Source organism: Rhinichthys klamathensis, unplaced genomic scaffold (genome assembly GCF_029890125.1).
Source record: "Rhinichthys klamathensis goyatoka isolate OS25496 unplaced genomic scaffold, OSU_Roscu_1.1 h1tg000107l_1, whole genome shotgun sequence".
In the NCBI taxonomy this organism is placed as follows: domain Eukaryota; kingdom Metazoa; phylum Chordata; class Actinopteri; order Cypriniformes; family Leuciscidae; genus Rhinichthys; species Rhinichthys klamathensis.
Window position 1 is genome coordinate 819,119 of NW_026606645.1, and position 14,141 is coordinate 833,259.

The 14,141-nt window shown below is 37.9% G+C and overlaps 2 protein-coding genes across 2 annotated transcripts; both read right to left on the reverse strand.

The window, feature by feature from the left end:
• Nucleotides 1–124: 124 nt before the first annotated feature.
• zgc:175214 (uncharacterized protein LOC557610 homolog) lies at nt 125–8,799 on the reverse strand. Its single transcript, XM_056253553.1, has 6 exons — nt 8,356–8,799; nt 6,550–6,700; nt 4,519–4,561; nt 3,574–3,615; nt 2,645–2,727; nt 125–837 (listed from the first exon to the last, which is right to left on the reverse strand). Exons 1-6 carry the CDS (start codon nt 8,378–8,380, stop codon nt 714–716), a joined length of 468 nt encoding a protein of 155 aa, XP_056109528.1. The 5' UTR covers nt 8,381–8,799; the 3' UTR covers nt 125–713.
• A 2,227-nt stretch (nt 8,800–11,026) lies between these two features.
• Nucleotides 11,027–12,696, reverse strand: LOC130087274 (calcium homeostasis modulator protein 1). The gene is made up of 2 exons (XM_056253527.1): nt 12,114–12,696; nt 11,027–11,759 (listed from the first exon to the last, which is right to left on the reverse strand). The coding sequence occupies exons 1-2, from the start codon at nt 12,663–12,665 to the stop codon at nt 11,064–11,066; spliced, it is 1,248 nt and encodes a 415-aa protein (XP_056109502.1). The 5' UTR covers nt 12,666–12,696; the 3' UTR covers nt 11,027–11,063.
• Nucleotides 12,697–14,141: the final 1,445 nt, after the last annotated feature.

Genomic DNA, 14,141 nt, shown 5'->3' on the forward strand with positions numbered 1-14,141 from the left:
TATGGATTTTTTTTTTTTTATAAAAAGAAAAATAGTGCTGTAATAGAGGAATTCAGGTTTTGCAATAAAAAAAATTCTGCCATCTAAAGCTCCAGAAATCTTTATCCACCATTTGCTTTTAAAGGAAGGTTAACCACAAAAACATTTTATTCAAAAACAAACAATACAAAATGACAAGAAAAAGGAACAATTCAAGCAGTGAACACGATAAATGGAGAGAAGAACTGCTGGTTACTGATTATATATTGAATATTTCTGTAAGGACTACTTAGGATCTTTACGAAGACCTGTAGAACCAGTCAAACAGACAGTGCACTACACCTACACCCTACTGTCACATATATACGCCCCTTCATCGGCAGTAAAAGTTTAATTGTTTTCTTTTGTTTCCTAGTTAGATCCCCTGAGGATATTTACCTCTCATTTTGATGCCTGTTACCCAGCATGCACGGTGTGTCTCTCGCTTTAGAACCTCGGCACATTACTAATTTAAAGAATATTGTGGCACGATATATAGGAGATTATTCTTATGTTTGGCTACTGAATCACTAGTGGAGGCTGAACGTTGTCGTCCTGGTTTCTCACGTTCTCCAGGTCCGCTGTGGCGGTGCATATAGATGGCTTTGAAGAGCCTTAGCGGGTCACGTGATTTGTTCCAACGACCGCAGAACTGGAGGGTGTTAATCTGGCCGTGGGCCGCACAGTTTCTGGGGTCACACCTCCTCTGGGTCTTGCAGCACCTCGGCTCCTCGTGGGGCGTCGGCGTTCTGGATACGCATGATGGGTTTATTGCACATCGGGCAGACGCTGCGGATCTCTAACCATTTCAGCAGGCACCTGCAAGTTACAATGAAAGATCTCTTTAAAAATACGGTTGCAACTGCCAAACTTAGTTTTTGCATTTTGCTTGAAAATTGCCAACACCAATGCAAGGCTGTTGCTTGTAGTTTGTTTAGGTCTCAAAAGTGTGAGCAATAGTAAGAGTGATACTTTAATGTCTTTAGGACTGATGCATGTTATAAATGTTTATTCTTCAAACATTTAAATTGCATATTAGGGGTGTAACGGTTCACAAAATTCACGGTTCGATACACTTGTGTCACGGTATGTTTCCGATACAGCAAAAATAAAGAAATGCCAGAGAAATGTCCTTGATTTATTTATTTTTTTTATTATATTTTTATTAAAACTAACATCATAAAGTATGATATTTTTTAACTTTGAGCAATGATGGAGCTATACTTGACTTTTCTTAGGAGCTTATAAAACAAAACAGCTCCTTGGACAAAATGAAATGTAATTGTAGTAGTTATAAACAAAGGTTTATTTTAGTTCAGATTAACATTTGAGGGCAGCAATTGTATTATTCATAATGTCAAAATAAAACCGACGTGATGTTACTTGAAAGCATTATAGCCTACTATTCCTGCCAAACTTCCATGGTTACAGTTAGTAGTGTTACTACAGTAAACCCATGATTAATGTTGCTGATCTGTGGACAGTCTGGACACTGAATAGTTCATTCATGGCACAATGTTTCTTCCTGGTTTCCACGTCAGCGCTGTTTGATCCGTTAATAACGGAGAAATGCGAATGTTTCTCACTAGATCTCGCAGCGATGTTATTACTTCAGTGGCGAATTCAAATGCTTTCTTTACTGGATTTCGCTGTGTAGTAACAGTGCTGATGATTAAAATCGGCTCGCGCTGCATTGGTCCGCGCTGCATTGGTCCAAACTGATAAACGGCCCGTCAACCACACAATAACGAGTGGTTTCGTTCCGCTTACATGACATTTGCCATTTGATGTTGGGCAATGTTGTGGTCACGCCAGACGTTATGAGCGAGCTTGCCACGCGTGACGCGCCTACATTTTAAATAATGAAATTTTGGTCGGCAAGAAAAATGGTCCGACGAACCGTTCGGTTCAAAAATGCGTACCAAAAACCGAACCGAAAGCCTCGTAGGCCTACCGAACGGTTCAATACGAATACGTGTATCGTTACACCCCTAATATATATATGTAGGAGTGTCTGAATGGACTTAACAGCCTAAAATAGACTATTGTATTTCATATATGCCACCGTTCAAAAGTTTGGGTTGGTACATAAAAAAAAAAAAAATGAGCCTTTTATGCTTTTATTTAATCAGCAAATATAGTACAAACAGTTATATTGTGAAATATGATCATGTAACTGTTTTATATTTTTAAAATGTAATTTATTCCTGTGATGCAAAGCTGAATTTTCAGCATCATTACTCCAGTCTTCAAGACAAGTGTCACATGATCCTTCAGAAATCATTCTAATATGATGATTTGCTGCTCAAGAAACTATTAATATTGAAATCAGTTTAATATTTTTGTGTAAACCGTGTGGGTTTTTTTCTGGATATATCAGGCGTCATCAATATTTTGTCCGTTTTCCCATAAAAAAAGACTTAGAATATTTATTAGAAGTACTCTAACATTGTGGCTTCAAATTGAACAATTGCCAAAAATAGATGTGCGAAGGCAGGTGATGTGTAAAACTGTGACGGATGAGTTTTCTGTGGAACTCTGCTGGCTCTATATATTCAAAGCAGTTCTTGGCACAAGTAAATGTGGCATCTTCAGTTAAGTAAACACTTGTTACAGTGGAACTCACTTCTTATGGAAGGTGTGTGAGCACGGGCACACACCCAACTCGTCTCTGGTCTTGAATTCCTCTAGACACACGGCACAGGGCTGCTGTGACACAAAACACCAAACTATTTTAGTGTCCTTTTCTTTTATTAATAAAGGCATAATTCAAACATTTTAGCTGTTTAGCAATATGCTGCATGAATGCTGGCTGTAGCCTTTCCTACATTTTTTTCTTTCTTTTGGTTTCAGTCACACTTTTTCCTACTGCATGTGATTTTGCAATTGGGCTGGAGTTCTATTCTACTGAAAATAATGTCTGTGCTCCCATAATGCAGTTCACCAGGTGGTTGAGATGACCCGAAAATCCCGCAGAGGTCTATTAGCATAATCAAAAATTTCCCCTTGAGGTTTTTACGTAACAAATGAACACATCATAACCTTATTTAGAGTAATTTTTAATGCACTGTGTGGAAATTTGAAATGCAGAACTATATTTGATTCTGACACTTGTGTTCATAAATAGTTATTCTCAAGAAACGGTGACATACTACTGATTTAATCAACAGGATACTGAACTTAGTCTCATACTTTGTGAATACTACTACACTTTACAGTAATAACTATACATTGTCCATAAAAACCACACCTAATCCTAACCCTAAATACATATAGTTAATTATTATAGGCTATTTAACCCTGTTAATTGTGTATAATTATATAATTCAAATCAATAACATTTTAGGCTACTACTAAATATTTGGAGTAAAAAGTAGTTTTTAAAAATTTATGCAGAATTTATTATTGTCCCTGCATTTACTTATGCTGTCTGTGACGTTATCCCTTTAAACAATAATGGTTTGATCTTTCTGACGTCATGCAACTTTTAGGGCACAAGTTTAAACAGTCACGCTTAAAACGCATGTTATTTTACAGAGAGCTTATGAAACTTACTCCCAGCAGGCTCAGCTTCTTTCCTGCACCTTTCAGCACCACCTTTAAGAGAAAAAAGGAAATAATGACACTGTTGTTTAATGTTAAATCGTATTTCTTTGGATTTATGGTTAAATCACTCGAAGCTGAAGTGCGAACGGCGTAGTGCGTAATTTCTGCGCCACAATTTCGAAAAAGGCTTTGCGAACACGCTCCTCGTCAGTCATTGGTCGAACAAACATAGCCACGCCCATAGCTATCGCCATTGGTCGAGTCAGCATCAGGGTTACACAAATCTGGGATTACAGATCGCTGTGGCGAATTTCCACAACAACAATCGACAAGACGAGACAAGTAGTTTTCGAGAAAATTAACATACATGGCGACGGCGTACCTACAGTTGTCTCTACATCGGGATAGAATAAAGTATTTTAAAAAGCAAAAAGTGACATATTTCATCTCTACCAGGAAAAAGCCACTGTAACAGACTAATGTAAGTAACTGAGAGTTGAGAAGTGTCGGTGTGCTTTATGTATCGATTTCCTGTTTTTTCAATTGCAGTTAAGTCTGCCAGTGTTTCTCTTTACATGTTACATAGCACTTTCTATGAATACAGTACACTTTGGAGTCTTATTCTTTCTTTTTTTTGTAAGCAAGTCACATGTTTTTTATTGTGAGACCCATTACATATTTTAGATACATTATTATCTTAAATAACTTCAGAGGACCTTGACAAAAATTATATAAAAGGTAAGCATCTTCTTTTTTTTTTTAAAAAACATTAAAAAAAATGACTTTTCAGGTGCTTTTGTAACATATTCATGGAAAAAAAGCACATATGTGTCTTGTGTTGTGTCATACTTGCATGCTAACTATTTATATAAGTGAAGTATATCATGAAGGTCATTGCTAGATTGTATTTCATCAAGACTATATTTATATCTAACTGTATTGTTTTAGGCCCACCTCATTGTAACTGTACTGCTCCCTTGTGCCTTGCTGTTTCAGCCTGTAAACAAAAAGAGAAAACAAAATTAAACAACACTTCTACACTTCCTGAGTTCAACTGCAAAAGCTGCTGTGGGTGGGTGGTGCAAAAGAGAGATGTTGTGATTGTGAAAATCATTTTGCTGTAGCATTTCCTGTCAAACTCTCAAATGCATAAAAATACTTCTACATAATATACTAATTTATACTGTCATCTTAAATTCTGACAAAGTCTTGGATCCAAAATGTAATTTAAACTAAAATTTATTATTTATGTATGTATTATTTATTTATTAAATATATGTGTGTGATTAGCTGACAGGGAACGTTCTCAAAACGTTCCGACAAAGTTCTTAAACGTCAAATGTTCGCTCAAAGTTATCAGGTCTTTATTCACGAAAAAAAAAAAATCTGGAACGTTTTAGTTGGACGTTCGTCTAATGTTTTCTTATTCAGAGAACATTCAAAAGTAACTTTCCCATAATGTTCCCATAACGTCCAACTAAAACGTTATTGAAAAAAAAACTTTCCATGAATGATGTATAGATAATGTTTTTGTGCTAACAAAGACCGAAGAACGTTTATTCATAACTTAGTGAGAACTTTTTCAGAACGTTCTTGCCAGATATACACTCACCTAAAGGATTATTAGGAACACCTGTTCAATTTCTCATTAATGCAATTATCTAATCAACCAATCACATGGCAGTTGCTTCACTGCATTTAGGGGTGTGGTCCTGGTCAAGACAATCTCCTGAACTCCAAACTGAATGTCAGAATGGGAAAGAAAGGTAATTTAAGCTATTTTGAGTGGGCCATGGTTGTTGGTGCCAGACGGGCCGGTCTGAGTATTTCACAATCTGCTCAGTTACTGGGATTTTCACGCACAACCATTTCTAGGGTTTACAAAGAATGGTGTGAAAAGGGAAAAACATCCAGTATGCGGCAGTCCTGTGGGCGAAAATGCCTTGTTGATGCTAGAGGTCAGAGGAGAATGGGCCGACTGATTCAAGCTGATAGAAGAGCAACTTTGACTGAAATAAGCACTCGTTACAACCGAGGTATGCAGCAAAGCATTTGTGAAGCCACAACATACACAACCTTGAGGCGGATGGGCTACAACAGCAGAAGACCCCACCGGGTACCACTCATCTCCACTACAAATAGGAAAAAGAGGCTACAATTTGCAAGAGCTCACCAAAATTGGACAGTTGAAGACGGGAAAAATGTTGCCTGGTCTGATGAGTCTCGATTTCTGTTGAGACATTCAGATGGTAGAGTCAGAATTTGGCGTAAACAGAATGAGAACATGGATCCATCATGCCTTGTTACCACTGTGCAGGCTGGTGGTGGTGGTGTAATGGTGTGGGGGATGTTTTCTTGGCACACTTTAGGCCCCTTAGTGCCAATTGGGCATCGTTTAAAAAATGCCACGGCCTACCTGAGCATTGTTTCTGACCATGTCCATCCCTTTATGGCCACCATGTACCCATCCTCTGATGGTTACTTCCAGCAGGATAATGCACCATGTCACAAAGCTCGAATCATTTCAAATTGGTTTCTTGAACATGACAATGAATTCACTGTACTAAAATGGCCCCCACAGTCACCAGATCTCAACCCAATAGAGCATCTTTGGGATGTGGTGGAATGGGAGCTTCGTGCCCTGGATGTGCATCCCACAAATCTCCATCAACTGCAAGATGCTATCCTATCAATATGGGCCAACATTTCTAAAGAATGCTTTCGGCACCTTGTTGAATCAATGCCACGTAGAATTAAGGCAGTTCTGAAGGCGAAAAGGGGTCAAACACAGTATTAGTATGGTGTTCCTAATAATCCTTTAGGTGAGTGTATATTTAGTATGTACGTATGCAAACTATAGAAAGTTCCTGACATGTCTTATTGTGTCTTTCTACATGTCTTTACAGGAGCGGAACGCAACAAAGGACACATCTGATTTGTGGTACAGCAGTTGTGCGGGTGTGGTGAATGTGTTTGGGCTCTTGCCTGAACAGATAGCAGCAGAAGATTACACTGAGCATGAAGATGAACATGCCTATGCCCAGTACGATGACGTACACGTTGAGCGGCAGACGGTAGATGTCTTCCTCTGACATATCACAGTCTGAATGCTGCAGCCCTAAACCACAGAGGCAGCCTACACACAAACACACACTCAAATCAGCAGTTTACATCACACGCAAACAGGAAGAACACAGTTCTTCAGAACGCCCACTTTCAAGGGAATATTTGGAAATTAGCTATGCATGCACAAAAAAAAAATATGAACAACTGTGGGATTGACTCCAACAAACCACCATTTGGCCTTTCGTGAAGCCATAATATGGAACAGGAAACTATGAATGGTATACTCTTATAACACACATTATGTGTTATAAGAGTATACCATGCATAGTTTCCTGTTTTCTAACAATGTAAGTTCTAGCCATTCATATTCCCCAGTCAGTCAATGTACTTTAAGAGTTAAAGATTAACGCAGAGTCTGCAAGAATCCCCCTTAGTCCGAGTCTGTGGAACGATTCATCTAAGGTGCTTATGTGGAGGGGCTTCCACTGAGATTATTGTAAGCTTGTGTCATTCTGATGGGGAAGGTACAATGAGATTTAATGTGTGCCACATGGCAACAGATCTCAAGTATTATCATTATTATTATGCTTTGTCATATCCAATGGCAAAATATTTCATTTTTTTTACAGTAATACAACTGAATACATTTTTGTTGAATTCTTATTTTTATTATCATTCGTATGAATGATTATGACTGAATGATTATGATATTTTTTTATTGTATATATGAAACTCAAAGAATGATACATTTTTGTAGATGCACAAAATATTCTGATTATGGTCCATAATCTTGTTAAAGCTTTATTCAGAAAAAAAGGTTTGCATGCTCAGCTGCTTCCTGTACACATATATTTCATATAGGCTACATTGAGCTGCACAACTATGATTTCAACATTGATAGTAAATTACTTTTATTATCAATGTTGAAATAATAGTTTCTTGACCAGCAAATCATTCGAATTTGAATGATTTCTGTAGGATCATGTGACACTGAAGACTGGAGTAATGATGCTGAAAATTCAGCTTTAATCACTGGAATAAATTACATTTTAAAATATATTCAAATAGAAAACAGTTTAAATGTAATAATATTCCCCACTATTACTGTTTTACTGTATTTTTGAACAAATAAATGCAACCTTGGTGAGCATAAGAGACTTCCTTCAAAAACATAAAAACAAATCGTACTGACCCCAAACTTTTAAACATATATTTAGGGTCATATATATATATATATATATATATATATATATATATGAGACCCCAAAATATTATTAATACATAAAAATGGCAGCTGTTTACATCCTTTATCTGGTTTAGGCAGTCGAGTCGACGCGTTTACATGACATACGTAATCAGAATCTGAGCAATTTCCGATAATCAGAATGCATTTCGTGTTTACTTACTGGGCATTGCTGTCATTGAAACATTTGACTTGTTACAGGTCGATCCATCTTCTCATCTAAAAATAAATCTCTAGACATATCAGTTTTCAGAAGAGCAAAAGGCTTGACAGCGTGCGGGTTGTTAAAAGCTGACTACGTACGCATAGCATGAATACTTCCACAATCTTTGACAAGCTACCCTTGACCTTTCTGAATAGTTCCCTTTGACTTCTTCAAACTGGTTTCAACATCCTCATCAGCAATAACGCTTCAGTGACTAATGCTGTGGGAGGAAAACAAACTCAAGTTCAGCTTGGGACTTTTCGCAAAGGCCACTCACCGTTACACCATTGGAATGGTTGCATGTAATCTGACTCCAAGCAGAGCTGCTGCAAACTCACTGCTTGTCTGGAACAGGCAATGCGGGGGCTGGAGGACGCAGCCGAAAACCAGTTTCCAGCTTGACTTATTCCCGACAATTTGCCACTGTGCAACCAACGTTGTCTGAGAACCAGCTCTTAAAATGATAGGGTGTGCTGTCTTGATTATAGTCGAATTATTCCTCCATTCATCTCACTTTTATGATGCCAGCATCGAAGGACAAAAGATTTCAATCACTCTTTGCCTCTGCTGATGTGAATATGCACAAGGTGCTTTGTTATAGAGACAAAGGGAGCATAATGTGCCCTTGATATTCTTCTTGTCTTTTGAGAACGAGTCCATACGTGGCCGAATGGCACTTCGGATGTGATCTTCTTTGTGTTGTCGTCGCACACAAAAGTTAACAAATTCCTTGATAAATCCTGCGTCGGGCGGTTTAGCGAGCACTAAACATCCATACGTGCAGAAGTGTGAACAACATACAATCTGATTCAAGACTCCATCTACAGGCTTTGTCTTCCCTCAAACCCTCTTGCAAAAGACTTTGGCATGCCTTTGGGTCTCTTGTCGATTATTCCAGCAGTTCTTCCTTGACGTCGCCTCTTTTTTTTTTAGGTATATTCTGCCTTGTTTTTGTTTTTTTAGGTATATTCCTTTATCGAAGAGCAGGCCCTTTAAGAGAATGAAGAGAGCAGTATTTTCAAGCGTTTACGTGTGTGGGGGAGTATTTTTTCTCTCCACCTAAAACCATCTGCTCTCTCAATCCTTCCATCAAAAAAGTAGACCGAAAAAAACAATCGTCCCTCGACTCATTTAACAAATTTCCCAGCCAAAACCCAAGCATCTGGGGGTTAAAGATGTGTACTAGTGAGGCTAACCAGTAATATTATTCAGGAAGGCTCCTGCGTCTTTCCTGGCCGCACACATTCAGTTTGTAAACAGATCTGTGCTCATGTGATCCTGATTTGCCTCGCAACTCTGTCCTCCGTCCAATCCCTCCCTCCCTTCCTTCCTGAGCGATTCCCCTCCTCCAATCCCTCACGCTCTCACTGCGCGACTGCAGTCACAGGATGGCCTCCTCTTCTTCTAGAAGTGAGGGCTGCAACATTTTAGAGGAAGTAAGGCCACATGCACGCGCTGTGCTGCAGAAAACAAGCCGAAGGTGACAGACAAAACAAGTGAGAGTGAAAAAAAATGGGGCAGACGCATGAGCGAGCGCAATGACACGTACGCAGCACACATCAGATGCAGATCATGTTGCTGTCTGACCTACTAAAGCACTAGCATGATTGAAGCTTGTTATGTTCAAGCACAGAATATAACTGTAGCTTTTAATCAGAGAAAGGGCGGAAAAAGAAACAGACTCATGCGACCAACCCCCAACTCTATTCTGCTCTAGAGACAACAGCTGCTGCTTGCCTAACAACCATGTGCTCTCGGTGTCTCTGTTTGTCGCACTCAGCAATCTTGATGACTTATCACAGTTCAGTTTCATGCTAACTAGATGATTTGTTGGTTATCTAAAGGGCTGGGATGTACTACACCACTTTTAAAATCTGAACTGGTTTTGAAACACTATGCATCATGCACTTGCCGGTCCTCCGAATGGATGGAATCATCATTTGAAGTCTTTGACCTTCATACACTACACGATTTTTTTTTGTGTTTGAAATCTGTCAACTCAAATCTGCAGACTGGCTCTGACTTTCAGCAAATAACTTGTCCTGACTGTGAATCGGGGCAAAAGTTGTGTCGTGTATTGTATTCTAGCCTTATCAAATCACGGTTTCATTCCATCAACTGTCTTACAGACGTTTCTTCCAGTTATAGCACAAGTCTATTTGATGTGATGTTTACATCTGGAAGACGTATTTTTAAGAGTGTTTGCTCATCCGCAATACGTCTATAGGACGTTTCCTGTCAGATGTCAAATAGACGTTTAGAAGATGTCAGTTTAACATGCATTTTAAATCATTACATCTTAAAGACATCTTCTAAACGTCTATTTGACATCTGACAGGAAACGTCCTATAGACGTATTGCAGATGAGCGAACACTCTTAAAAATACGTCTTCCAGATGGAAACATCACATCAAATAGACTTGTGCTATCTGGGTTATTGTTAACTGAAACTATTAAAAATAGTTTTCGGTAATTGAACTAAGGTAAATTATAAATATCAAATGAAAAACGTACACTTAAAAAAACGGAAATTAAAATTAAAAATGATTCCTGACAAATAAATGGAATGTCAAAACTGAAATACAAATAAAACTGAATAGAAATATTTAGAACAACGAATAGAAAATGACCAAATAAAACATAAAATGAACTGTTAAACCTTTATTAAAACTTTCAAATTAAAAAATAAAATAAAATAAAAGCGCAAGTATTCAAAATATTCATTTTAAAGGTCCCCCTGTAGTCAGTCATTTTATCCCTTAAAACTCACCTTTGATCACCAAAATTACATATTTAAATGTTTTTTCCTTGGAAAAAAATGTCTTTATGCCTTAAAATGTCTAAAAGCATATGTCACATAGACATATAAACAACATTAAAAACTAGATTTTCACCACAGGGGGACTTTAAGACAACATTTAAAGCATTTATATTAAGATTTTCTATATTAGGATTTCTTGTCCCTGTCAAAGATATATCTCAGACTCAGACCTTACTATAATACACTGCACACGCTTTCTTTTGATCACTGCATGAAGAAGGAACGCCACCATTCACTAATCCATTTTGGCTCGTGCTATTGCTATGTCTTTTTGTAAAAATATTTTGGTCCACACTATAGCTAGGATTATCACATCCCCTGTCCGAATCGCTTTGGCCAACATCAAGGCCATCATTCACATAACCACTTTTGCAGCCTTTTTGCCCCACACTACTGTCAGTGTTATCACAGTCATCTCCATCTTGATTATTGTTAGCATTCGTGCTACAATCTCCATTTTGTCCAGTGCGAGCATCTCCACACTTTCTTAGATTCAGTCCAGGTTTGCACTTGTGCCAGTCCCACAGGAGCTTGTTCATGGTGTCCTGTCGTCGAATCCCCAACAGTTTGTCGTCTTCAGTCTCGGGTTTATCGTCGTCATCATCACTATCATCTCCACGTGAATGATCATGGAAGCTCTGAATCTCGCCGCTAATATCCTCAAAGTACTGCTTGATGCGAACCTTGGCGAAACCTTTGCCATGTTCTGTGCAAGTCTCATCAAACATCTTGCGCTCTGTGTCTACGTAGTGAGACCAGTATTTGGTTTTGAGGAAGGCGCCCTGGTTGAAGCAGGGCCGAATGGCTCTGATCAAAAACGCAACGATTGTGATGACCAACAAGAACAACCATCCAAAAGCCTGGAACATTTAGAATATAGACAAACAAATTGGTACATTTTACAACATTGGTATTTCCATCTTAACTAATGATATTTTGGCCTGGTTTCACAGACAGGGCTTAGACTAAGCCAGGATTAGACCATAGTTCAATTAGGAAATTTAAGTAGCTTTTATAAATGTGCCTTAGAAAAAAAACAAACATTACTGCTGTGCATCCTGAGACAAAACCATGTCTGTGAAACCAGGGGTATACTCAATGCCATTAAGCACTCCAATTTTAGTTAATTAGTCTAAGACTAGTTCTATACTACTTTGATTTAATATCAAGCATACAGTGGCAAAATTGTCAATAAGCACATCAACATACAGTACCTGTGAAATACACCGTATGTATATGACCGCGGCATCTCTCGATAGAATGTGTTGGCCATCATATATATGCTTGCATGGAATTTTGGCCAGCGTTCGTATAAGTTCCTCATGAGACAGTCCATATCCACTTGCATTTTTGCCAAACTCGGAAATTTGCAGGTCCATACTATAGGCACACAGAAAGCTTTTACCATCCATTAGAGTCACTGAGATCCAAACCGCTGGAGCGATCAGCGATCGCTGGGATATGGACACACACATGTAGCGCAGGACCGTAGAGTCCTTCCTCCGCTGTCCTATCGGCCGTTTCAACTCCTCCGCCAGCATTGAGACATTGTTGTTCAGTACAAAACCCAAAAGGAAGAACCATATAGGTGGAATAACCAGCATACTGATCCCATAGGAGTAGTTATATTCAGGGATACAGGGACAGTTGAACTCAAAAGACGCGTAGAGCTGAGCACTAGCCAGGGCCATGACGCCACACATGCCGTTCATAAAAGACTCTTGGTTGGTCTGGAGGATCTGGGCCATCATACGGAACTTATCCATATTGATATGTTGGTAGGTCTATCCTGATATTAACCTGTGAGAGAAGAAAATGTGTTACTTAAAGATCACCCCTGATATTTCACATGCAGAATGTTTTTCATAAAAGCTTTTTTTATATATATAAAATTGGACCCATGAAACTAATTTTACTTTCATAAATGGATTTTTTAATTGGGAAAAATATCCATTGCCAATTAATAGAATATAAAGGACAACTACTAAAAACAAATTTCTTTCAAACACATTTAAAATGCATGTATTCGAATTGCATGTTAAATTTGCATCGTTTTGGATTACACATACACAAACGAATACACTTTATGTGATAAGTCATACATACAGTAAATGAAACGGACAAGATTTCAGCACGTTCATATTATAGCATAGTTTATTACTAGTAAGTAACAATTTGCATCTATTTGATTTTATTTAAATAATCATATTTTCAAAATGCATGTATTCAAATAGCTTAGAATCAACATAAATCTGTGCTTTGTGAAAACAATTAAATGTATTCGGTTAAAAAAAGGACATGGTTAAAATATGGCTAACTTAGCTGTGGAACAAGCATAATATTCAATTAATTCAAATGCATGAGATTGTAAGATATTGGATTTATTGATAACCTGATTATTGTGTATTTAAAAACTATGTAATCCAAATGGATGGACTTTTTTCATGCAATTCAAATACATAAATCTTACATTTAGGCCTAAATATTTTTTTGAGTGTAATGTGCACTGATGAACTGTACATAATAAAACCAAATAGGGTTACAAGTTACAACACGCTAACTAAATCATTAAAAACCGTCTTAAATATAACATTGTATAGCAAAACGTCAGTCAGAGTGAGATATAACTCAGTCTACTTACAGAATTCAGCCAAATATTAATCCATTTCTCTGAACTCAACTGAAAACAATTATCAGAGAAGAGGGTTAGTGTTATCAGTTTCAGCCCTCACTGTCTCTCTCTGCTACGCGAAACAACATACACCCCTTTCTTTCACGCGATGCAATCGATTCTCTGTTCATAAAGGTGATTGATCTGTTAATCTTCCGTCTGTTTATATTTTTGTCCCTCCAAACATTGTGATTTCAGTTTCAATGCACAAAAGTCTTTGTGTTATTTGAAGTAGTCTACACAGACTGCATGTATTTACATACCTGGTAATACCATGGTAACAGGCAGTGTGGTTCAAAGCACATGCAAAGGTATTGCCTCACCCTATTCAAATTGAGTTTTCTGTGGGATTTTGGGTTCCAGTGCAGTTGCTGGAAAACTTTTGGAGCTTGATGAACACTGCGGTGTTATTAATGAATTAAATCAACAATATTTGCAAAAAAAAAGAAAGAAAAATTATTTTATTTATGTATGTAAGGGTTGAGCAGCTGACGGTCAAAAATAATCGATTCATCAATTCCAAAGCTTTAGAATCGATTCTTCTCCTTGGTTGGAGTCGATTCACTAGTTA

Bases quoted from the DNA above. Each gene is read 5' to 3' on its own strand.
- LOC130087274 (XM_056253527.1), bottom strand. From the start codon at position 12,665: ATGGATAAGTTCCGTATGATGGCCCAGATCCTCCAGACCAACCAAGAG. The intron at 11,760-12,113 runs GTACTGTATGTT...TAAATGTTCCAG, and splicing joins ACATACGGTGTATTTCACAG to GCTTTTGGATGGTTGTTCTT.
- zgc:175214 (XM_056253553.1), bottom strand. From the start codon at position 8,380: ATGCAACCATTCCAATGGTGTAACG. The intron at 3,616-4,518 runs GTGGGCCTAAAA...TTTCTCTTAAAG, and splicing joins AGCAGTACAGTTACAATGAG to GTGGTGCTGAAAGGTGCAGG. The intron at 838-2,644 runs GTGAGTTCCACT...TGTAACTTGCAG, and splicing joins TCACACACCTTCCATAAGAA to GTGCCTGCTGAAATGGTTAG.